The sequence below is a fragment of the Centroberyx affinis genome, unplaced genomic scaffold, assembly GCF_046629955.1.
Source record: "Centroberyx affinis isolate AG114_WGS23_722 - 3 ecotype Tasmania unplaced genomic scaffold, CSIRO-AGI_Caff_v1 ptg004383l_1, whole genome shotgun sequence".
Taxonomy (NCBI): Eukaryota; Metazoa; Chordata; class Actinopteri; order Beryciformes; family Berycidae; genus Centroberyx; species Centroberyx affinis.
The window spans coordinates 99804-127188 of NW_027282074.1; the positions used below are offsets into that span (position 1 = coordinate 99804).

Here is a 27385-nt window from a genome sequence, read left to right on the forward strand (position 1 = left end):
TACTGAATACTCAATTTGAATAACTGCATTAAAAAACTGAATTTGAATCACACAATTTGAATTTGTATTGTTTAACTTGAATAATTGTATTGAAAAACTGAATCTGAATAGCATAATTTGAAATTGAATTTATTAGTTTGAAACTGAATTCCAATAAACTTGAAACTGAATGTAATATTATGAAATTGAATTCATTTGCTCTGAAACTCTATTCAGTTCTCACAATTCAAATTCAGTTTACTGAGACACACATCCTGGTCGTTGAGGAAGAGCAATCAAGTGCAGATTCACAGAACTCCTTTTCAGCCAATCAGCACCCACTGTATGTTTTTGACCATTTCCTTCACTCTCATTGATCAAATTATCAAATTCAAATTATGCTATTCAGATTCAGTTTTTCAATGCGATTATTCAAGTTAAACAATACAAATTCAAATTATGTGATTCAAATTCAGTTTTTTAATGCAATGATTCAAGTTGAGCAATTCTAATTCAAATATAAATAATTCAATTTCAGTTTCTAGTGACACATATTTCTGCCCATATATTTGGTGCCACCCGAGTTCAAACGGCATTGTTCTCACCTGGCCACATAAACCAAACTAAAAGATGAAACACTCCAGAGTTCAAATAAACTGCTCCAAACATGCCAATTATTGTAATTCTGCATCAAGCTCAACCATAGTTGAATACTCATCAGAGGTTCCAGCTGCACAAGCTGACAAGGAAACAGTAAAAACAGAATACATCAGTACATAAATGAATAAAATGTTTATATTATATTAAGGCTTTGGGGAGGCTATTCGTTTGTATTGGTTTTGTTTTAACAGCAACAGTCTGCCCATCAGGCCTGAGGGCTGAAATGTGCTCAGCACTGGCTAATTACAGATAATTCAATTAGCTGCTCCATCAACTACTACAAACACACACATACACACACACACACACACACACACACACACACACAAACACCACAGATTCCCTCTCTCCCTTAATGGCTCTTCAGATGGAGCAGCTCTCAGCACATTATGTGTTAACAACTCCATAAAGACACTACAACTAGTAGAGTGGGAGGACTGTGTGTGTGTGTACGTGTATGTTTGTGTGTGTGTGACAGATGTTAAAGTCCAGTGGTTACTGCATACTGAGGCTGTTAGTTTGTGAGCCCATTCTCATCAAGCTGTCGCCGCTTTTACACAGACTGTCATTACCTTTGATGTCGACACCGACAGGGTAAAACACACTCGGGTTCTTCTTTCTGACTGCACTGCCTGGGGGTGACTCAGGCTACATCAAACATGCGATAATGTTTTAAGCAGATGCTGGCAAATAAAGCGGAAAGAGGGAGAGAGACAGACATAGAGATAAAAGTCCTCCAATATCTCTTCAATATCCCTCTTCTTCCATGCTGCTGGTGAGGCTGGTTTTTGAAAATGCATCCTGCCTATTGAATGCTCACTGCGCAGTTTCTGTCACAATGCTGCGGGTTTGTATCGAGGCCTTTTCTCTCTCTCGTCTTTTCTCGCTGCCCGTCTCCGGGTTATCTAACGAAGCAAATCCATTAACCGCACACCCTCAAACCACTCTGGTCAGTAGCAGACAGTCATTGACGATTCATTGGTTTGCAGAGCAGTGAGACACATCATCTACTCACCCTCATGCCAAATGAAACACAGGTGAAATTTGTTAGTCCATATAACACACGGGGAGGTTGCCAGCACAACTTGGTAGCAGCCTTCTCCAAAACAACTGAAGTCAATGGGGACCAGTTCTTTAGAGTTCCAAAACAAAAACAGCCAAACAATCACACTGTGAATAGAAAGACCTATACACCATTATTTGTTGCAAATCAATCAGCTGTAGTTAAGATTTGCACTAAATGATGGTGTAAATATACTGTAGGTCTTTTTGGAACTCTGAAGAACTGGTCCCCACTGACTTCAGTTGTTTTGGAGAAGGCTGCTATGGAGTTGTGCTGGCAACCTCCCTGTGTGTTATATGGACAAACTTCACCTGTGTTTCAACTGGCATGAGGGTGAGGAGATGATGACAGAATTTTCATTTTTGGGTGAACTATTCCTTTAACACAGCCACAGTTAAACTGCTGGTTCATTCCTTCTCAGTATAGGGCAGGTAAGCCATCATGTCGCCCCCTGCTGTTTGCATTCAACAACAACATGAGGTGTGACTCCACTGCTGCTACCTGTAAAATTTAGCGTTGTCTCAGTGTTTCACACAATCCGGCGGCATTAAAATGCAATACTATATTTTTTTCTTTGAGACAGACTACAAAGCCCATGCTGATGATGTCACTGCCATAGTTGCCTTCAGCACAGTAGGAATTGCTGTGGCTCTAGTTCTCTTGCACATGTATCTGTTGTTTTGTGATTGATTGTTAATTAGTTAGATCTAGGTAGGTTCGTTCTCTGTGAAATCCTTGGAAACATGCTTGTGATGAAGGGCTATATAAATAAACTTGACTTGACAGTGTTGTGCCTTTGCAAAAAAAGTTGTTTCATGTCATTCATAGCTGATGTGCTTTAGTGTCGCAATTTGTCTGATATATAAAAGTTCAAGCTGTTACTAATTTATAATCAGTTATTAAAATCCTCCTGTGGCTAATGGAATGGTGATGTATTTATTTTTTCTTTGAAAGCAACCAACAGATGGTCGGTAAGGTGTAAGTTGACACCTTCCCTCCCTGTTGACAGGAGGGCAGATTCCATGAGCAGAAATATGTGTCACTAGAAACTGAAATTGAATTATTTATATTTGAATTTGAAAAACTGAATTTGAATCACACAATTCAACTGAATTTGAATTAGGCTACAAGAACTGAATTTGAATTGTGAGAACTGAATACAATTTCAGAGCAAATGAATTCAATTTCATAATATTACATTCAGTTTCAAGTTTATTGGAATTCAGTTTCAAACTAATAAATTCAATTTCAAATTATGCTATTCAGATTCAGTTTTTCAACAATACAAATTCAAATTATGTGATTCAAATTCAGTTTTTTAATGCAATTATTCAAGTTGAGCAATTCAAATTAATTAAAATATAAATAATTCAATTTCAGTTTCTAGTGACACATATTTCTGCCCATAAGATTCCAGCTGTGAACTGGCGAATGGAGGAAGGCAGTATCTTACTCCTAAGATGGAAACATCTTACTGCTTTCACGTTTGATTTTATGAGAAATGTGATTAAGATATTAAACAGGTTACTGTGGCGTGGAAACATCTCACTGCTTTCACGTTTGGTTTTCACGTTCTGTCAAACTCAGGCTCGCACAGCATTATGGGTACATTTTGATGTCAGCAAAAAACATGGAGGCTCAGCAACAGGGAGGCTTAATCCCTGGGTATCAAAGGTTGGGAACAGTTTAATTTTAACCAGTATGACCAGTAGCCAGGTTACTCCGCATGGAAACATAACCAGTGATTATTCTCTCTCTGGTCTTCTGACTATTTAGAAGAGGATGCGCCCAGCCCGTAACGTGTTATAACATTTCCTTTTGTTGTCAAGGTGACATGATGCCCTGAAAGAGTGTTGATGGCAATATGTGCCTGGCAGTAAAAAGCACACACACACACATACACTTTTGTTTGTCTCTGCAGGCCATCTGGGTTGCTGAGGCGGTGGAAGGCGGTGTACGTTTCAGTCACACTAGTCCAGATGGAGACCAGGGCTATCCTGGAGAGCTGCAGGTCTCTGTCTCCTACACTCTACAGGTAACCACACCTGATTCATCAATCCAGCGCTCTATAGCTGATCATCCCCTGATCATAGTCCATTACATAGATTTGCTTTTGGTCGTGACACCTTGGTGGTGAAGAAGTTCAGCCATGGTTGGTGAGTCCAGCTTTCTCTGGATAGAGCGCTCGCTCGCTGCTGTTGAAGAGACACTTTTGGATTTGGAAAAAAATAACTTTAGCACACCTAAGGCCATGGCCACACTGATCCGTTGTGTCTGTCCGTCTCCGTTCATTTCAATTAATTTTCAATGAGAGCTGTCTGTTGTCCGGGCAGTGCTGATGACGCGTCCGTCTCCGTCAGATTTCCGTCCGTTTTGACGGACAGAAAGTTCAACCCAGTGGAACTTTTTCTGGACGGATGGATTCGTCACCGTCCGTTTAGCAAATACGAAACGTTCCTACTGTTTTTTTAAATCAGCGAACACGTTGACATTCCAAAACAGCCCAACGGACAGAACTCTATACATCAATAATTCTGTCCGTTTTCTGACGGATCAATGTGGCCGCGGCTTAAAAGTCTTTTAGTGACAGATGCGTAGGACAACAAGCACAGATCCTGTACAGACCCACGACGCGTGTTCAGTTCTATGCACTGAAGCACTGCGACGCGGTTAAATGACCTAATTCCACTAACGTTACTTAAATACCACAAGGTAACGTTAAAGGCACCTACCGTTAAAGTCTGTAGGGCAGCGAAGACGAGTTACTGTCTACAAGTCCCCGTTACTGACTGTGGAATGTTAAGTTTCACTTCAGTTTTCACACCGGGAGACTCTGTGGATTGAGTTCAATGCTGCTGGTCTGCTGTCTGTACATCTCCAAATTACAGACATGATGTGATGCGACATCAGGTGCATTAGAGATCGATTTAGATCCATTTCTATACACTGACCAGCTTCTGATTTTGTGCCTCTGCCTATGGGAAACACTGCATCTGACAGTCAAAAACGCCCTCTAGAGGCCATCTGACGAAGCGCATCATCTCACCAAGCGTTACCTGACTGACTGAGTGACTGAGTGACTGACTGACTGACTGCCTGACCTGAATTTGCCTCGTGATGCCCTCGGCTGCGCCATGGGAAAAACCAAAGAGGCAGTTACTGAAAAAGAAACATAATCCCACACTCTGTCTACGCTTATAATCTTTCGGTCATAGGACCTTCATCAGGTAAAGATGAAACAACCACAAAAGAGTAAAGAGTTACAGACCAATGAGTGAAGGTCTCTGAAACGTTGTAATAAAGCACCATGCAAGTGTGGACAGTGTGTGGGATTATTTTTCTTTTTCAGTAACTGATTCTTTAGTTTTGTTTCGTCCCACCAGCGACCATACTGACACTAGAATTTGGACAAATAGGGTGAACATACGGCGTCTCAATTAGTGGGTCGATAATCAGCATGAAATATTAAACATAACCAGTTATGCTAATGAGGTAATTCATTGAATAAATAATGCATTAATTAGCAAATATGTCAAAATGTCAATTTATAGTAATTTCAAGAAAATCAGTTTTTCCTAATCCTCATTCATATAAAAATGTATGCAACAAGGTGCTTCAAAATTGAATCAGACCTACTATGAAGTTTTGCGTATTATTCTTGAGTTATTGTATTCACAAGAATGTGTCAACACACACACAGACAGACAGACAGACAGACTGACGACACCAGGACAACATGATGGTATAAAAATAGGTAGCATTATAATTATGAAAGGTCATGGCTGAATTGCAGAAAACAGCATTCAGTCTGAAGTAGAAGTATAACTTATATACAGGAGTACATGCATTGAGTACAAAATGCTGCATTCAGTCCATTTTAAAGCAATATTCTGCTTAGTTTTAACATGGGGGTTATTTGGCTCTTGACTGCCATGAAACTCAGAATATAAACTACTCACCAAGATCAGATGCAGCTGGACGAGTTTATAGTGTTCAGATTTTTACTTACTTAAAGTTTTAGAACATAATTTCGCCAAATAGTGTTTTTTTTTATTAAACTTATTTTTTATTTGGTTATTTCTCACATCCCCTTTTACATCAAAAATATTTCAACATAGATTGACAGTTTCCTTTACAAGGGGTTACACTTTTTGTAGAGTTTTATATATCCGAACAATATACATAGGAGAAAATCCATATTATTTATCAAACAATAAAAAATAAAATTTCCTTTTTATTTTGTCTCACTTTAAAGAAGACACAGTAGACTACCTCAGAGCATCATCTGCAGTCCAGTTCCAAATAGCGTTTTTATTGATAGAAGAGACCATAGCAGAGGGATACCATTTAGAAGAGACCGTTCCTGTTTGGGAGACCGGATCTACTTTTATTTTTAAAAGCAAATTTTAGTGTAAACCAAGAGTAGAAATGCAAAATTACAATGGACCGGTTACTGCTTTATTGTCTTAAAAGCGGGATCTGTTGTTGAATATGCTGAATAAGAGGAATATAAAATGTAAAATGAGCTCTTGTATGCTGTGCAGGGGGAAACACTGACTGCTGAGTACAAGGCTCGGTCTACCAAAACCACCCCCATCAACCTCACCAACCACTCCTACTTCAACCTGGCTGGACAGGTAAGGAGACATGATTATCTAATGAATCGCAATGTGTTCTTATTGTGTTTACTGTAGAAAAAAGATGGAAGGAGTGCAGGAGGAAAGAGAAATGGGGGAAAAAGGCCCATCGCTTATTTAACCATTCATTATGATATTATCTTGTTGATTGTAGGGTAAATTGTAGGGTGGAGGGGTGAGACGGAGCAAGGGGAAAGAATAGAAGGAGTGAGGAACAGGAGAGGAGAGAGAGCAGAAGGAAAGGCTTGCATGCTCTGCTAATTATCAATATTTACCTTCAAGAATTTTCAATGCTGGCAGTATAATCTCTTTTCTCTGCTATTCCTGGGACAACAAAATTAACTTTTTGTCTGGTAAACTTAAAAAAAAAAAAAAAAAAAGTATCTTCCAAATAAAATAATTAAACAGACCCTATTATAGGAATTCAGATGTTCCTCTTTTTATATATGATCCGTTTCTACACGGCTATTATTGAAAGCATCCTCACCTCATCCATAATGGTATGGAACAACAGCTGGGACAGTCACACCTACAAAAAACTACAGCGCTTTGTTAATAAATCATCCAAAATTATCGGAATCCCCCTGCCATCAATTGAGTCACTTTAGCTAAAACGAACTGTGAAAATCTTGCTAATATAAACTATCTACATGAGTGGGCGTTGTTGTTGTTACGTGACTTCTCTTCCACCTCATTTTCTTTTTCTTCCCCCCTGTATCTAAACTCCCATTGGCTGCTGCCAGTGTCACTCAGACTTCAGTCTTGGTGAGTCTTGTACCACTTCACGCTAGATGAGCCCGAGCAGACTTGGCCAGACAAAATCAAACATGTTTGAAAAAAAAAAAAATGTGTCGGGCCAAACTGTAAGGAGGCCAGTGCCAGAGGACCTGAGAAACCTGTTTGGCTCATAACCAGTGAGCAGGTCTGAGAGGTGTTGTGGAGTGAGACCATTTAAGCTTTAAGCAGCAGAATTCTGAAGCTTACTGGGAGCCAATGCAGTGATCTGAGAACTGGTGTATTGTGTTCTATTTTTCATGTCCTAGTCAGAGCTCTGGCTGCAGCTTTTGGAATGAGCTGCTGCCGCCCCACAGTCTTTTGGGAAGTCAAGTGAAAAGGGCATTGCAGTAATCTGACCTACTAGAAATGAGTGCATGTACCAGTTTGTTAAAAGTCCAACTGTGACAAGAAACTTCTAACCAGAGGTGGGGACTCAAGTCACATGACTTGGACTCAAGTCACAATTGTCATCTGCTATTGGCTTGTCTTTGTGCCAGGTGATGTCACCACCTGTTGTACTCTATAGAGGGTGACATCACAGGGCACAGAGACCAGCCAGTAGCAGATGACCAGTTCAGTACCCTACTTTTCACCATTAGGTGTCAGGCTTCACCACAGATTTAGGTGGGGATTAGTTTCTCTTTAATCAGTGTTTTAACAGGACTTCAATTATCAGAGGATAAGGAGATGTAAAAGTCTGTATCGTGTGCATATGTTTGTTTCTGGATGATGGAACCAAGAGGGAGCATATAGAGATTGAATAACAACGGACTAATAGGAGATTCCACACATTGTCAACTTTATCAGACATCCCCAAGAGAGACAGAGAATGTTCTGCCTTTTAAGTATGAGGCAAACTAATTAAGAACAGGGCCAGCTAGGCCAACCCAATTTTCAAGCCTTGTAAGTAGAATGTTGTGATCCATGGTATCAAAGGCCGCACTCAAGTCAAGCCTGTAATTGCTAATTATAGGTGCATCCAGGCTGCTCCTTTTTAGCAGAGGTTTGATCATGGCAGACATAAAAGAACTGGGGAAAATGGGGAGAACAGGTGGATGACTTGAGCCACTATACCACCCGAGGTACACTGATGATAAGGTGGGAGAGGAAGGTCAGATCCGGCACAGATCCGAAGAGCAGTTACTGTGATATTAAGGCCTTTGGAGATAACCATGTATGGTATTTTGTATGGGCCCTGAGACATGCTGTGAGAATTCAAGAGTTCCAAGCAGACTGATACATAGTTTTGCATCTGAATTAATGAATTGTCAGTATGGATGCCGAAGTCACCAGAAATTAAAATGCAGTCAAATCTATGGACATTTTAGAAAGCAGCTCAACAAATTTATCCAAGAAACTGCTCTTGAGCTTTGGTTGGTGATACACAGTAAGCAGTAAATCTGGACACCGTACATTTCAGAATCACAGCTAGATATTCAAAGGTTGGTCCTATAGATAAGTTTATCTGCATACAGAGCAGCTACCCCCCTCCTTTCCTAATAAGTAGTAAGCATAATATAGTCCAGTTTATTTGTGCTTATGACAACACTAAACTTGATTTCAGACCTTATAACCAATCCTGAAACGAATGTGTGCTATGTGGAGATTTCCTTGAGACATAATGATATAAACCAATATCCACACATGCGGGCCAGCATGTTGTCAAATTCCGCTCCATTCTGTAGTTCATTTTTTTAAAACTAGCTTGTCTCCTCCCTCGCTGTTTAAAAGCGGCGCTCACTCCTTCCCATTCCTGAAAAGAATTCTCGTAATGGCGGAATCGATGAAGCGAGTGAGTTAACTTGTTAAACTAGTAAACTTGCTACCTACCTCTTCACTTGTCATTGTGGGACATGTAACCAGTGAGACTTCTCAGCAGGTATGTTTAGCTTGGCTGTTAGCATTTATCCTTCCATTTGTCCTTTATAGGCCTCCGTAGTGCAGTGGCTTTGCTCTGTGTTATTACCTCCGCCAAGGAGGTTATGTTTTCGGTGCTGTTTGTTTGTTTGTCTGTCTGTCTGTTTGTGTGTTAGCAGGATTACGGAAAAACTACTGGGTTGATTTTCATGAAACTTCGTGGAAGCGTGTAGCATGGGCCAAGGAAGAACCCATTAAACCCAAATTAAATTGGAGCGGATCCGGATCTGACTCATGAACAAGCAATAATAGCACAAACCTTGGCGGAGGTCTGTGCTCTCCGAGTGCCCCTCTAGTTTACAAATGTGTTGCAGTTTCTGTCGCCCTCTAGTGGTCAGAAAAATAACATATTGCAGCTTTAAGCACTGCCAGCTTTAATGAGCATAGTGATAGTGGAATTCTTTACATTAACTCCATCATGATCAGTAGGCCTCACACATTGACTGTTACCAATCTCGGAACCCATCGTCTATCGGTCTGACGACGATTAGACTCTGGGGGCGATGGCCAATATTTCAGGGTTTCCGGTGTAGCCAGCGGACATCCGGGCCAAGACTTCCTCTTCCGTGCGCCGGTCATTGTTTACGGTCCGATTAGCAACTTGAGACGCGAGAGTCGAACGTTTCTCCACACAATACACAAACATTGATACTTTTTGTATGTGTTTTAGGTCCAGACGACATTACGGCTAATCTCTGAAAACAGATATCTGCATATGAGATGTCATCTCTCAACTCCAACTGCACAGTGTATGCGATTAAGGAGCTCTAGGCACAATGGTCCTGAACTTTTATCTTTGTGCTGTGTGTGTGTGTGTGTGTGTGTGTGTGTGTGTAGGGTGCAGCAGATATCTACGACCACGAAGTGTCCATCAGTGCACAGACCTACCTGCCTGTGGATGACACATCAATTCCTACAGGTAAAAGATATACAGCACAACACACTCTCTCTCTCACTCACACACACACACACAACCTTGTACTTGCCACATAGTGAGGTCCGAGTAAATGAACCAGCAAAGTGAGGACCAACATTTGTGTTAGGAACACAAAAATTCTCATTTTGGACACCAGATGCCGCTCTTACCCTTATTATCACCATATTATCTGAAACAGTCAAGACTAAGAAAAAGTTTTTAAGGGAATAGTTTTTAACCATCAGAGTGAGGACCGTCCTTGTTGCAAGGTAGTTTATGCAAGACTTTTTTATTGTCATCATATCATTTTGTACATCTTACCCATGTTATATAGCAGTGATGATTTTTTTTTTTATTACATACATAAATGACGTGAGTAGGTGTGTCACCCAGTGATACATTATAATAACAATCAATCAATATGACAATAAATTAAGATAAATAATGACAATATTTACAGTACAGGTTTAAATTATTACAGTATGGCATAGTAATTTTGAATTTATAGAAAAACATCTTTGATCCTATTTCATATTTGAAAATCTTCCTGCTGTATTCCATAAATCCTAAACCTAGGATAAATCCTTTATCTAAAATAAAGTTTTTATTACATCAAAATGTCCCGCCTTCCTCAACAACAACAGAATACTGGGGCAGATTTGGTGAAAAATCAGCTGTATGGGATGGTGATTTATGGCACAAAGCACTTTACTAGTAATCCACAACTTTATTCCAATTCCACTATTATAACTGCATAGTTTCAACTTGATGTTACCTGGTATGAATACATATTGGCTGCTATCAAAGCTGTTATCGGCTCTTATCCTTCTTGTTCTTATTTACAACAAATGGAGCGATGCTGGGAGAGTCTTTGTGACACGAGCACAAATATATGGAGCACCTTTCATAACAATGGAATAGAAGAGGGGACCACAAATTATAGGGTAATAAAGCGGGTGCAATATTTTTACAGTTACAGTTACAGTTTTTTTATTTCAACATCCTCTTTGTCTCTCCTCTACCAATTTTCTCCCTCCTTCCTCTACCTCTCTTCTCCACAAGAAAATACTCCTTTTCTATCTTTACCTCTCTCTTTCTGTCTGTCTCTGCGTCCCTCTTTTTTTCAGAGGTCAGGTATTACTGTCTGTGTTGTGGTTAGAGATAATTGTTAGTGTAGTCATCATTAACTTACCAATGTGTGTGTGTGTGTCCATCTCTACTTCAAGTTTGGGTGTTTGTGCATGTGCAGTGTGTACAGTACAAGCTTTCATTTGTGTTAACATTTGTTTGTGTGCACGCGTGCCTTCATGCCGTCGACTAGGCATTGTGTGGGTGCATGCGCATTTGTACTTTTGGTTGTTTGTGTGTGTGTGTGTGTGTGTGTGTCTGCGCCCCCTCATGCTCTGTCAGACAAACATTCTCATTACTCTCCAATTAGCCTTGGTTTTCCCGGCGGAGGTCTGGCCTCAGTAGAGACAGAGAAGCTAATGACTGTTTATTTATAGCACTGAATCTGTGTTAGTTAGAATGGAAATCCGCCCCAAGGACTGAAGATTAGAGCAGCACTTTATTCAAGACTTGACAGTAAGAAATGTATCCTGTATTGGAGTTACAAGTGCAGGGCTACTTGCAAGTGTTGACTAGCTAGTCCAGGGGAGTGTCCCAGTCTCTCTGATACTGTGGTTTCAGAGGGTGGTTTGAGGGGGTGAGATAGGACGGCACTGCCCCAGGTAACATTATAACAGACACACTGTATACTGTAGGTCCCAGTTTGAATGCAAATCAGCCCAAAGGAAAGGCAAAAGGCCTTAACTTCAATTTTGGTCAAAAATGAGTTATTGTCATTTTTGGAACATTAAAGATCTGCTTTATCGTGTGGACAAATATCTTGAGTCAATTTTGTTTTTTAGAGAAAATAGTGGGTTGTCTTTATCGTAACTTCCAAAATCCCTAGAGAAGCCAAGGCAGAATCCCGTAACATCAGTTACGGTTCTTTGTCTTTGTTTCGCTGTACTCTGGAACGCTCAAATTGAGTTAAGGTAGGAGTTAAGGCACTCTGCCTTTGTTTTGCTGCGCATCAAAGTGAAGTTACTGTTTACCGCACTGCTTAGGTCTTACTTAGGTTATATATAGTTACGGTGTTATGCCTATGTATTAATATCTGTCATCGAAGCATTTCTGATGCACACACAGTAGCTTGAATAAAGTGTAAAGCAAATGGTGTTGCAGTGGTTGTTTTTACTAACGTTACTTGTTAGCTAGCTAGCGTGAGCTAGCGTTAGCTAGCTTAGGCTAACTACTTGACAAACAAAACCAAACTGCTCCCATATGTGATCAGAATGCAAACAAAGCATTGGAGACAAACAATAACTAGATGGCTTGCCAGCTATAAGTAATTGGAAATCATACGCAGTGAATGCTTTTTTCGTGTCATGCAGGCTAGTCAGTTCCAGCCTGTGACAGCCCGACACTGACAGCCAAGGAAAAAGAGCGAGTGGGTTAGGGCTCGCATAGACACACGACACACCTCCTAAGTAGCCTAATCACACACACACAAGCTCAGCAGTATAACAATTCACAATTAAATAGTCTACCTTTCTTGTAACCTGATAAAAATCCATTGCAATGTCCTCTGAGAAGTTAAATCCAACCAAGTGAGCGATCAAATGGAAGTTAATGCCTTTTGCCTTGGCATGACCCCTTACTATTTTGCAGACAATGCAAAGGCAGAGTACATTAACTTCTGAATAAGGGTCAAAGGTCAAGTTTGAGCTCAAGATTTTTATGTAGATAAATAACTTCATTAAAAAAACTAAGAATTGCCACATTTCCAATATTCTGCATACAATTCATTTGGCTGGACAACAAAACAACTTTAAAGACATTTTTCTCAGTTCTACTTACACTCACACATCACTTATTGATGTGTCCTGGGACACATTCAAGGACCTGTAAAACTCCTCCTAGCATCTATCCATATAGGTCACGCCCATGTCCGTCTGAGTAGATTTTCCGACAATTTGAATTTTGTCCAAAACAGTTTTTTCCCTTCTCCTCCTGCAAATCTTGTCCAATCTTCACCAAATTTGTCAAAAGATTTTTGACAACTCAGGAACACATTGTGCTCTCTCAACCAAATGTGGTACACATGAGCCAATATGCAAAAATTGGTGTAATTTCGGCTATAAGGGGCACTTTAGCATCATTTCAAATTTTAAATGGCCATAACTCTGTGACTGTAGATCATAGAAACCAAATTCTTGATTGCTGGATTCCTTGGGTCAAGCCGCATCTATCCATACAGGGCACTCCCATTTCAGCCCACAAGGTCTCCTGCCATTTTGAATTTTGTCCAAAACACATTTTTCATAGCACGTCTGGACTGTCCTGCACAAATGTTGTCAAAAGATTTTTGATATTCCATACCATTTTGCTACAATTGGCTTTTAAATTTTGTAGGCGAGGCCTAATATACAAAAATTGCCATAAGTCAGGAAGCTGTTGGCCTACCTTAAACAAATTTGGTACATATGTGCACGGGTCAGCTCTGAGGTAGCATGCAAAATTTGGTGGTATTGTACCTATAGTTGACGCTTTAAATGGCCACAACACACAGGCTTAGTCTCATTCAGTTGAATTTCAACATTGGTGTCCCTTTGTTTTGTTTCCCCACTGTGCAATACCAACACCAGTGGCCTAGTGGTTAAGGCACAGGTCTACAGTGCACAAGATTGTGAGTTAAACTCCTGTTATCAGCACAGTCCTCTCACACTGACAAGGTTCTGGGTTGGAGTCTCTGCCCTAGCCCTTTCTGTGTAGAACCTGCATTTATTTTCTCCCTATGTTTGAAGATGCAAATGAGTTGGTAGTAAATTATATTGCAAGCTACCATTTTGACAAAATTAGTTAAATATAATTGTTAAGTTTTTCCACTGCCTCCTTTGTTCAAGCAGATTCCATGATAAATATTTTCTTGGACATTAAGACCATCAAAGTTCTCTAAAATGCATCAGCTTTAAAACCAAGCACTCCAAAAGTCACATTGTGAGAAACAAAACAACAGTGTCACTGACTCAGTGGCTCAGTGTGTATGTCAGCTGCCTTCGGCGGTAAGGGTCATGAGTTCAAAGATCCAAGGATAGGAGACTTGCCAAGTCTTGAGACACTTGGTCACATGAGGGCACTATTCTCTGCAAGCTCGCATGAATAGTAAGGTTTTTCATCTTTGGACAATTTAGCACATTGTGCTTGGACCCCGTTCATTACCGCGTGTGGCTATATTTGTCCCCCACCAAAGGGGGGACTATGGATCGGTCTCTGTCCGTAGGGGGCAGCATTGACAATGAATGGGGACTCAGTGGTAAAGCAGGTCATACAGTTAAAGTTATCATACACTGTTGGGGACAATGAATGGGGACTCAGTGGTAAAGCAATACAGTTAAAGTTATCATAGGTAACATAATAGTCTACACACGCTACACACTTGGAGACATCAGACTGGGTTGATGTGTTGAAGTGAGAGTCAATGGAGAATTTTTGGGCAAACCTCTAACCACAAGACACTGTAGTTATTGTCCAGTTGTTGGACTGTTGTTCTGTTATTGCATCATCACTGCACTACCACTGTGCCTCAGTGTTGACTACTTATATCATATTACCACTTACCTACTGTGCAATACCATATATCACTTATCATTTAGCATTTATATTATTCGTAACACTCACGCTCCTGGTGTTGTATTTTATATTGTATATTGTATTATAAATTGTATTGTAGTGTACATTGTGTAATGTACGGATTGTATTTATTGCGTGTTGTAGTTCTTATATTTTGTACTGTATTGAGTAAAAACAGGACAATTACAGTTACTGCATTTCAAGATATAACTTGTAAGCCTAATTCTGAGGAGAGTAGGCAACAGAAATATATGGTCAATCTGTCCTTTCATTGTCCCATACGAAAATGCTTATACAATTTCACTCATATTTCAAGTACACTCAGCAATCACTGACTGACCCAAGGGTGGAACTACATCACTGGTGGGGGACAACATGTTTACTGTTTGCTTGTTTGACCCTTCACACAGAGACGGAGAGAGAGGACTCAAGAAGAATTTTATCTAGACAGTTGTCTTTGTATTTGTTTTTTCATATAGTGAAGACCACGATCTTTGTGTTGTATCATCTCTGCTTTAATTTCCTGTCTGACTTCCTGTGTGCTACCTGAGCCTGTGTGATGGCAGTGGAGGGATGAGGAGGAGGATTGTGAGACGGATGTTAAGGTGATCAGTCTGGACTAGGAAACTGCAAGAGAGGTTTGGGTGGTGTGTGTGTGTGTGTGTGTGTGTGTGGCTGTGCTGGTGGTCTAGATATAGAGGGAGAGCTGAAGTCTTTCTCTAATGATGATTTTTAAAGAATATTCTTTTGTCATGTTTATTGACATAGTCTACAGTAGATCGAGACAGGGTGGGGGGGGGCTATGACAACCCACAACGTTCTGGGTACATGGGATGCACTTTAGCCGACCGAGCCACCAAGGCAGTGATGATTTTGATGAAGATGATGAGGTCGACACTAATCCATTTCCCAAAGAACTAAATCTAGCTGTGCCTTCACATATCAAATAACTTCCACTGGACATCTTTCTTGTCTTGTGCTTCTTGTGCTGGTTTGCTTTCTCAGGTATCTCTCTTTTTTTTCTAGCCTGGTTGTTATATATTTATACATTTGTGTACAGCTAATTCTCCAAAGGACTTCCATGATGGAGCCAGACATGGCTGACGAGATTTGTGACGCGACTATAGTCTCCTGTTGAGAAGGGTCCATGGTAAACCTACTGTGTGCCAACATTCTAACTTAGTTTCAGTGATGCACAATGACCAGTCAATAAACAAATCATCCTGTCTCTGTCTACAGCAGAGGTCAGCTCAGTGGAAGGTACGCCCTTTGACCTCAGGAACCCAGTTCTGATTGGCCCTCGGCTGAAGGAAGTTCCGGGGCCAGGGTTCGACCACAACTTCTGTCTGGCTTCACCTGGAGACCCCTGGGCAGAGAGGCACGCTGCCAGGTGTGTGTGTGTGTGTGTGTGTGTGTGTGTGTGTGTGTGTGTGTGTGTGTGTGTGTGAGTGTGTGAGTGAGTGAAAAATATTTGTGTCATTCTATGCCTGGCTTTAGCAGAGAACTTCAATTACTCCTGCTAAACTCTCTGTCTCACACATACATATATTCACACACACACAAACACACACATACACACTCACTCACATATACACACAGCGACAGACACAAAACACATAAGATTTCAGTCCTTTTTTATAAAGGATAATTGCAGCTATTTTCAACCTGGGTCTTGTTTTCCTAGTTTTTGCCATCATGACGATTGAAATGTTTTAAAAAATGAATGCTTGCTGGTAGTGCTGCTCTCCAATACACACTCAAGGGCCATGCAAGCTCCAACTGTTGAACCCAAAAAGCAATTAAAACACATCTTTTCAATACAGTAACACTCACACTGCAGTTATTTGATACTTTTTTTGCATTGCGTTCATGTCATATCAGGATTTGGTTGATTCAGCTTGAAAGCGTTCTTTTCTTGTTTTACTCATTGGAAATTTAAAATCAAACATAAATGAACTCACTTTTCATAAATACGGTTTATTGTATTAGTGTTGATATATGTAACTGATAATTTAGATTTTTAGTACCTTGGACTGCCAATATTGGTGGATTCCCTGCTATGCTTACTACTTTTGTTGTGCTATTTGTGATGCCAGGTGGGAGATAACGTAGCCGGCAAAAAATCCCACAAATCCTACTTGTAATTACCACTAGGATGTTGATGTGATCAGGTTTTACAGAACATCCGATATGATTTGAACGCAGCATCAGAGTACTTGTGTGGTCTACTTGCCAACCAGCTCATGCTAGTTAAAATAACATATCTAATACTGCAATGTATGCAAATTTCAGGCAATGGATAATCACAATATGGGGTGTAGGCAGATCCTGTTGCAAGCAATCGTCATGTCAAAACTAGGAAAATAAAGTCCCAGGTTGAAAATAACTGGAATTGACAGGAAGAGTTGACATTTGCCCTTTCACCATCTCCATCTTCTGTCATCATAGGGTGTGTCACCCGGCCAGTGGGCGTGTCCTGGAGGTTTCAACCAGCCAGCCAGGAGTCCAGTTCTACACAGCCAACTTCCTGGATGGCTCTGTCGCAGGAAAGGATGGGACTGTATACAGGAAGCACAGCTCCTTCTGTCTGGAGACGCAGAACTGGCCTGACGCCGTTAACCAGGTACGGTACTGGGAAAAAAACAGTTACTGCACTAATGCCTCAACTTCTATTTCATAATAATCTGATCTCTTATTAAAACCCAACTATTATTGCATTCAAACTCAGAGTAGTGTGAAATAAAACTATAAATATAGACTTGAGGACCACAAAAGGCATTTTAGTCCATACACTTTTGGGGCCTCCCTCAGCTTGGGGTAGTAGTCAGTACTTGGCCTGAATGATATTGGAAAAAATTAACATTGCAATATTTTTGTTTTTTGTGATATATATTGCGATATTAAAAAACATGAGTTACAGAATTTCACCAGATATATGCAGCTCTTAGTTTCAATAGCTCCATTTGGAAAGCATTCATCCTAGGAACGATTAGGGTTGTTGTGTATGTGGATATTTGGTTATTTGATTACCAACAGGCAGTATAGGTATGTGTAAAAAATAGTCACCAAAAAAGCTACTTTTGTTTCAGGGTCTGTTTTGTTATTTCTGACTAAAAATAGAAGTGAATACACAATGACTTTCATACTTGGAAGTATGAGCTTACAAGTAGCGCATGAAGGCATCAAGACAAAATTTCCTTTCTGTTGAATCCACTGTTAATAAAATGCATTCGTTGGAACATTGCATTTGGACTGCTATTTAAATTGATTAAAAACATGTGCCCGGTAAGCAGTGTTGGGGAAGTTACATTCAAAATGTAATATATTATTTATTACTTATTACTCCTTATTAAAAGTAGTGTGATTACATTACTTTATTACTTTCTATATATGGTAACTAGTTATATTACTAGTTATATTACTTCACTACTTTCACTCAAGGCAGTTATGCTCAGGGCTGTAGCCAGGGTTTAGAAATTAGTGGTCCAGAATTTTTTCTTTTAATGGAGCTTATTTACTGCATTTCTGGACGAGCAAAATTCATACCAAAATGACACCTACAAACACAACCCAAGCTATACACTACACACTAACTCATTATCTATAATTAAATACATACAGAGGGACTTGTTGGCAAAAATACTTTTATTAAAGCTGCACAATTTGTCACAATTTACTCTCACTCTTCTGTGTGTGTGTGTGTGTGTGTGTGTGATTGGTTGAAGAACACACTAACTACAGGCCGTTCACTAGCCTCCCTTGTGGTGATTTCCTGCATACATCATGGTCTTTCCCTCCAGTTCTTCACTTCTTGGCTCACTGAAATTACATAAAATAAGAAAGACAGATACAGACAGACATAAGTTATGATCAGTTAGTGCAAATGCGACAGGGAAATATTGGTATACTAATCTTCACAACATGCATTACCTTTTGGAAGCTGCTAGCTGGCGTATAACATTTTAAATAATCTGAGTACTTAGATGGTTTTTAGTTTTTTATTTTCTGTGCTTTTAATTTCTATAGTTGTAAGATTCGTTTTTAAATCTGTGCATTTGAAAATGTGAAAGGACAGGCACTTCTTAAGCAAAATAATTTTATCAATGTAAAAAATATTAATTACAGAATTGGTCGATGCACAGATTGGGGAGAGACACTCACCTTGGCCGGGTGTCGCAACGTGTCGCCACTTCCTGTATCCGTCGTTTCAAATTAAAAGCCTTGTAGCGTTTCATACACGGTTTCATACTCAGTTTTGACCTAGTCTTGTTTTAGGAAATAATTACCGAGGTCCGGACCTCTGTGACCTCATAGCAGGCTACGGCCATGATTATGCTGATAAGTCCAACCGGTGGTAGAGTACTGAAAATCGGACACAGGCACAAAATAATGTCTTTTAACTCTTTGTTTAAAGAGATAAACAGCCTCTTTTTCACTCGTAAAAGTTTCTGATTAGCAGCAAATACTAACAAAAAAGAAATAAGTAAATAAAATAAAGTGCCTAAATGGGGATTACTTGCTGACCACCACTTAAGAAAAAAAATAACATCCCGCATTCAGCACTTCAACACGTCTTATAGAATAGAACAGATGATGATCAGATAATGATCAATATAGTTAATAGAAAAAAAATAAATCTGACTGTCTGCCTATCCATCCTTGGACACAGGCACAAAATGTCTTAACTCTTTAAAGAGATATAACAACCTCTTCGCTCCTAATTAAGAACTTATTAGCAGCAAATGTTAACAAAAAATAAATAAGTAAATAAAATAATGTGCCATAGTGGAGATTAAGTAGTATAAAGGCCCATTCATACTTAGAGCGACAACTATAAAGATAACTATAAACTATAACGATATGCTGTTGCTCAAGCGTTCACACTACAATATCAGCGCCAAATATTTAGAGAAAAAATGGAGCATGATGACTTTATGCATTGCCGCAAAAGAGAGAGGAGATGGCAGATAATAATACTCTTTTATGGCGCTTTCATGACATTATTGTGCTTTTTTTTTTTTATATGAGAGCTAATGGTACTAATGGTCACCAAGTGAAGCTATTCATTTCTTTACCAGTAGGAGACTCTGCACGCCACATCTACTGTGGATCAAAGAGTAAAGTCTCCTGTAGCCCATGTTGAGAGAAACACCTGAACGTCACCGTGGCTAAACGGGTTTCAACAGGATACTGGAGGGCTCTGTTGTTCCCTCTCGGTCATATTATAAACATAGGATAATAGCGCATTTGCGGCAAGGTTGGCTTGGAGATTATGCTATTTTCGTAGCATCATGCTAGCAAAAGGTGGCAATTTAACTAGCTTCCAGGTCAGTAAACTGCCTTACCGCTAATCCCAAGAGCTGTTCCGATCCCGACCGGTATGTCACGTTTCGGGTTCCTCTGGACTTCTGTCATCAGTTCCTCAGCAGCAGCTCCGTCACTGCAGTGAACTACCGAACTCTCCCACCCCGTCCTTTGTAGAACTTTAGTTTGATTGGTTGAAAATGTTTTATCGTTATCTCTACCGCCAGAAAAATCGCTCTGAGATGGAACCAAGAATGTAGTTATAGTTGTCGTTTTGGATGTTTTTATAGTTACAGTTATAGTGTGAACACAGACATTCGGTAACACTTTACAATAAGGGTCACTAAGTTAATTTAACAGTTAAGAATGTGTAATTTACTAATGGTGTTCATGTTAACTAAGGTATTAATTTATACATTATTTAATAGTTAATAAAAATTACTATTAAAAATGTATAAATTAACCTAAATTAACATGTTAACCTTAGTTAACATGAACACCATTAGTAAATCACACATTCTTAACTGTTAAATTAACTTAGTGACCCTTATTGTAAAGTTAATTAAGGGTTAGTTAATGCTTATTAAGCATTAACTAACCCTTAACTTAGTGACCCTTATTGTAAAGTGTTACCGTTATCTTTATAGTTATCGTTCTAGATGTGAATGGGCCTTAATGCCTACAAGCTCACAGTGAGCTTTTGAAAAATTACGCCACATTGTGTGTAGGCAAAATAATTTTTAAAGCCGCTTTTTAAACAACGACCACTCCTTAGCAACCAACCAAAATCTCACCTTCTTCTCCCGTAATGTCTTGATAGCACAGAACCTGAAATTGCCTTCCCGTTTAACAGCAGTGGTCCAAGGGTGACGACCACGTACAAAAAAAAAAAACATCAGCTACAGCTTACCACTGTAGCTGAGAAGAGATCTTGGGTCATTCTACAAAAACGGTGGAAGTGCTGTCACTTACTTTTGCAGACACTTCAATAAATAAAGACTGTCCTTGGTTTATTGGCGGAGGCATACAACCACAAGGCGGTTATTTCTAGTTCTTCATATATCAATTTTTCTGTTGGCACAGTTTTAACCTGAACAGGCAAACTAAAAAAAAACTACATTACAGCCTATATAGCCCACTAACAGACTCACCTGGGTTTGATGACAGCCATTTATCCACGTCCTTGGTGGATATTAAGTTCATGGTGTGAGCGGCACATCTTTGGTGTGGGGGGAGAACAAGTGTTTGGTCATCATCGTCACTGAATTGAACATATCTGGCCAAGATAAAAAATTACTCTGAAAAAGACAGAGCAGAGGCGATCAATGAGGACAAAGGCAGAAATAAGCGAGAGAAACAGTAGGGAAAAAAATGGAAATGACTAGAGCGATGAGAAGGTTAGACTAAGTCACATTTCCTTTTAATCTACTCGGATGGGGAGAGAGAGAAAGAGAAAAGAGAAAGGACAGAGCAAAAAGTGAGCTAAAGAGAGCTAATTTAACTGAAGGAATTGAGAGAGATAGAGAAAGAAAAAGAGAGAGAGAGAAGTACTCAATGCCAGTCACTGGATTATGGCATCAGCAACCAGCTCTCCCTAAATCCACCCTTTCTGTGTGAGTGTGGGTGGCATACAGAGCGAGTGAAGGAGGGCTGTCATTTGCATGGAATTGCAGAGCAGAGAGCACAGGCAAATGACAGATTGAGCTGCAACAGTCAGATGTGCACATTTACATACATAGCGAACCTGTGGTGTGTGTGTGTGTGTGTGTGTGTGGGGGTGTGTGTGAGATCATTTTGGTGTTAAAGCAGGAGAGCACTGCAGTGGGGGAGTGTACAAAGAGGAGGAAAGAGAGGGGGAGACCACACACTGTATCACGTTAGAGAAAGCATGCGCTATGTATAACATGCACTGGGTGTGTGTGTGTGTGTGAGAGAGAGAGAGAGAGAGAGAGAGAGAGTGTTGCAACTGTGATGTGACTAGTGGGGGTCCAGTCAAAGCAACCTTTTTCACCCCTAGCAACCACCTCCTTAGCAACCAACCAAAATCTCACCTTGACACCACAGAACCTGAAATTGCCTTCCCGTTTAGCAGCAGTGGTCTACGGGTGGCTGAAAATGTGTTGGTTGAAATCCCAGGACTGGCTGTGAAAATGTGGGTGGGTGAAAAAAATGAGTAACACTCTTCCCTCCCTCGACGACCGCTCCAGTAGAGCTGCTCAGTGGCCAGCAGAAGACTGTGGTTGAACTGGACAGCTCCCAGTAGCTAACAGCAGAAGATGTGGTTGTTCCCAGTAGCCAACAGAGCTGTGGTTGTTTTAGACAACTCCTAGTGTTAATGTGTGGAACAGTATGAATGTGATCCAGGGCATTGCTAGAAAGGAGCATGGAGCTCTGTCAACTTTGCCTGGATAAATAAAAGTTTATACTAGGGCTGGGCGATATGGTTGAAATCAATATCACGATAATCATAAGGATTTTTCTCGATATCAATATATATCACGATACGGTTATGCAAAATGTTCATCTCATTGAACCGAATGGTAATGTTAGGTGTGATGTCAAACAAAACAGAAATATTCAAATCTTATTCCTACCATACCATTTTATGATAGTTTTTAAGTAAAATTTGCTTGTCATCATCAATTTAGACAGCAGAAATGTGTCACAATATCAAAATATCTTCATATCATCACGATATGATTCCACTGAAAGACGATAAACGATAATATTGAATTATCGCCCAGCCCTAGTTTAAATTCCTGAAGTCCCTGGTAAATGGTTGGTTTCAGTGTGCCATATGCTAACACTTTAGCATACACTAAGTTGAGCGATAGTAGGCTCCATGCTAACACTTTAGCATATTAAGTTGAGCGATAGTAGGCTCCATGCTAACACTTTAGCATATTAAGTTGAGCGATAGTAGGCTCCATGCTAACACTTTAGCATACACTATGTTGAGCGATAGTAGGTTCCATGCTAACATATTAGCATACACTAAGTTGAGTGCAGTTGAATGATAGTGGGTTCTATGCTAATATTTTAACATACACTTGAGTGGTAGTAGGTTCCATGCTAACACTTTAGCACACACTAAGTTAAGTGATAAGTTCTATGCTAACATTTTAGCATACACTATTGAGTGGTAGGCTATCTCCATGTTAACCCTTTAGCATACTATCACTCAGCATAGTGTATGCTAAAGTGTTAGCATGGCGCACCAGAGCCAATGATATCCATTTTTTTTCCAACTGCGACATATTGCTAAAGTACAGCATATGCTTTTATGCTTTTATTTCCTCCCATCTTGATTACTGTAATTCCTTGTTCACATCTAGATCTCTAAACTGAAATACTAAAGTGAGGTCCAATAGATGATGCCAGTGTGTTTCAGAGGACAGGCGTTTTTCTTTATTTCCATTTAGTTTCCTTTGCATTGTTGCTGCTCCTTTTGTTCTGTGAACATTGTAATCCTTGTTTTGAAATATTTATTTAAGGAAGCTTCCCATTAGTTCATGCTTCATCGTTATCACTCACGATTTCTACATGGATCAGTATTTGCTTGTGATGAGAAATAGATATTGTCTATTGTGGTGCCTTACCTTCTCTCTCATGCTCACGATATCTTGCCTCGAGTCAGATGAAGCATTTTTAGAGGCAGAAGGCATTATTTCGAATGCTCAAATAAATAGAAATATATATATAGAGATATGGTGCGTGAAATGAAAACACAGGCTTTCATAACATCCACCCAGACAAGTAGACAATCTCCTAAAAACTTGGTATTCCTTTAATATGTGGGATTTCTGTGAAAATGGATGTAAAATAATGGCACACATTGATAGTAGTAAAAAGTTTACTAAACATTTCTGTTGTTGTGACCTTCATCTCCTCTCCCTCGTTTGTGTGTGTGTGTGTGTGTGTGTCTGTCTTTCTATGTATTTTCAGGCCTCGTTTCCTGACTCTCTGCTGCGTCCCGGTGAGGAATACCGACATGTCACCCGCTTCACTTTCACCACTGTCTGACCTCAGACCTTTGACCCCCCCCCCAATCTTCTGTCAGCACCTTTGAAATGAAGTTGTAAGGTGAAAGTTTCGCACCTCCAACCCAGCAGGATGAGCAACCACAGCATCTTAGAGGTCAAATAATCACCATTCGGGAATCTGATATATGGACATATATGGAAACAGATATGGATATGCAGTATGTCTCTGTAAGTTACATTTGCTGATTTTGTATATGTATGTCTATATCCAGATATATGAACATGTATGTAACATATGTAAACCTCTTTAAGATATTGTAACATATATGGCCATACATTACATTTCTTTATGGAGCGACCCATTAGATCAGTGGTTCCTAACTTGGGGTCCAGGGACCACTAGGGGGTCCTTGAAGGAGCTCCAGGGGGTCCCCAGCAAGTTGATGAATTGTTAAACTTCAGCATTATTTCATTTACAAGAAGCTGACACAATTAGAGAATGTAGAAGAAAGACTGTTTTTATCACATGTTATCTCTTTACCTACAGTACAGTCTTGGAATTCTGGACAAAATCATATCTAACAATAAAAAATATTCTCAGATTTGGGTCAGAGAGACAAAATCTCATCAAACGGGGGTCTGTGTCTCTAATGTGGAGTCCTTGATATGAAAAAGGTTGAGAATCACTGCACTAGATCACCAGAAATGAAGGAGGTGATGGTAGGTGTCCAGTATGTTATGTCAGCTTCACAGAGATGAATGTAGATGACTGACAGAATTTTGATGGGGATTGCTAAAGTTTCTGTATAAAGAGCCCGGGAGTGGCCATAGGAGAAAAAAAAATAAAATTTGAGGCCATGAGTCACATATCGTTCCCTCATGTTGATTAATTCGTACCTTCATTTTCATTATTTTGTGCACACAATTTCATAATTTGTGTGAATAAATGAATTGACACATGCCCACAAGTGAATAAAATGTGCACGTTTGCTCTAGACTGTTTCAAACCGATTTCACTCACAGGCAGGACACGGGCAGGAGTCAGTATAAAAAGGAGGAACATTTATTTTGACATTCAGGAAATGTACAGGCGCAATATTACAGTTGTAAAGAAGCTATCAGTCTGGCCGTTCCCCTCTGACCTCTCTCATCAACAAGGCGTTTCCGTCCGCAGAGCCGCGGCTTCGCACCATTCTGTGTAAACTCTAGAGACTGTTGTGTGTGAAAACCACAGGAGATCAGAAATACTCAAACCAGCCCGTCTGGCACCAACAGCCACGCCACGGTCAAAGTCACTGAGATCACATTTTCTCCCCGTTCTGATGTTTGATGTGAACATGAACTGAAGCTGCTGACCTGTATCTGCATGATCTTATGCATTGCACTGCTGCCACATGATTGGCTGATTGGATAATGGCATGAATAAGTAGGTGTACAGGTGTTCCTAATAAAGTGCAAGGTGAGTGTATGTATACTGTATATACATATATATATATATATATATATATACATGTATATCTAATGCAACTCTAGCGCACATTTTACATATGCACACAGAATAGCAGGTTGGATGTATGAGAAAATACTTTGTACAACAAAATATATTTTTTCCGGCCACTGCACCAGGTCCATTCTTGTTCTGCTGCAGTCTGCTGTTTGTGTTGCGCCTATCTACATTTTACCTATGTGTAAGTGAACACAATTATCTAGTTTTGCTTATTTTTATATTTTTTTTTTATTTTTTTATTTTTTACACATTCCATGACCGAAAAGGAGCAGGGAGAAGAAAATCTTATTTTGCCCCTTACTCAAAAAATAAATAAACAATAGAAATAGATGGTCTGTCAATTACAGTTACTTAACAACCAGTACTTACAGTAACATGAGAAATAAAAAAGAATCAAAAGCCATACACAATAATTCATCATCAACTAAGGAAACCCATTACCTGACAACTTCATATAGTCTAATTATTCTTTCTTCATACATTTTCTTGAACTGACAGATATTTATACAACCCTTTAAATCATTCTGTAGAGAATTCCACAGTTTGACGCCAACAATTGAAATACACATCTGCTTTAAAGTGGTCCGTGCATACTGATGCTTAAAATTTAATTTCCTTCTATAGTCCTCGTCCTCTGAACTAAAAACAAACAACTTTTGTAAATTTTCTGGTAATACTCTGCATTTTGCCCTGTACATAACTAATAATGTCTGTAACTCAACTAAATCTTTACCTTTCATTAGTCCTGCATATATTTTTTGTGTGTGAGTGTAGGCATACTGTAGCCAAATAGAAGGCTTCTCAGCGGCTATCCATAGATAACCTCATCGCCAACATTTATTTAAGTGGGGTAGGTTCATGTATCCTCTATTTTGTTTACTGAAATTATGATAAATAAGAAAAATAAGCTGCCGTTCTTTTCCACTTCCACTACATGTCAACACTAGGACAGGGAAGAAGTGGAAAATTAAGAATTAAGAACATAATTAATTGTTCACATATTGTTTCACAGTATACAATGTAATTCAGCACCTAGTGCGAGTTCAGCCAGAACTGGAGTTCTAGCTAGAGTAGCTAGAATTCAGCCAATTTCAGTGTCATCTATATTAACTCCACAATCTGGATGCATGGCTGTGTAATTTGTGATTTTATGTTATGTGTGCTATGGTGGGCTTTGTAACATATTTGCAGCCAGTACTATAATTAGTTCTGAAGAAGGTGCAAATAGTCCAAGCTGGCCAAACTGTCAGTTCTATTCCATGTAAACAGTATTTAAAGCTCCTAGGCCATCGCAGCGCTCTGCCATGAGACGCACAGTGTTGCTATGACAACCTCCCCTACGTCCCTCCCGTCCATCAGTCATTCAACCTTCAAACAGCTTAAACTGGATAAAGCATAGTGGAAGTTGTGAGCATCGACATCCCAGAGCCGGAGAGACAAACAGGAAGAGCAGCAGCGAAGTGAGGAGAGAGATGGATGGGAGAGGAATTTTAACAAGGTCCTCTGGAAATCTCATCATAAGCTGATAACTTTTTGAGATATCTTGCTAACAGACTGCTAAACACTGAAAAATCATTTGGTCTGGGCCACATACAGTTATTTTAACATCCCATAGTTTTCTTTTTTCGTATCTTATCTTATGTTCCTCCCATGGTTTGAAAATTGCAATGACTTTGCAAGGAATTGGAGTCAATCAAATGTGTAGACACATAAGTAATGATCTAACACCTTTACATTGACATAAGGTTATCCATGCAAGTTCACGTGAAGTGGATGTGTTTGGTTACTTTGCTTGTCTGGGTGACTACAGATCCAATGGGGAGCTTCTGCAGATCTAGATCCTATTTTCTCATGCTTAAATTATCTCGAAATGAATCCTCCGTCTTTAGTTTGGGGAAGCCTCCACCACTCACTCAAATCTCACACAAGTTTGTTTCCATGAGGTGACAGTGTTCCATGCACGTG

At 39.7% G+C, this 27385-nt stretch overlaps 1 protein-coding gene across 2 annotated transcripts in view; it reads left to right on the forward strand.

Moving 5' to 3' along the window:
• galm (galactose mutarotase) overlaps positions 1-24908 on the forward strand; it is a 32470-nt gene extending 7562 nt beyond the window's left edge. For both annotated transcript variants that reach the window (XM_071543837.1, XM_071543836.1), the window contains exons 4-9: positions 3624-3737; positions 6247-6339; positions 9871-9952; positions 15866-16016; positions 17075-17249; positions 23876-24908. In XM_071543837.1, the coding sequence (XP_071399938.1) occupies positions 3624-3737; positions 6247-6339; positions 9871-9952; positions 15866-16016; positions 17075-17249; positions 23876-23953 (693 nt within the window). In that variant the 3' untranslated portion in view covers positions 23954-24908. The remainder of the gene's footprint in view (positions 1-3623; positions 3738-6246; positions 6340-9870; positions 9953-15865; positions 16017-17074; positions 17250-23875) is intronic.
• The last annotated feature ends 2477 nt before the right edge of the window (positions 24909-27385 follow it).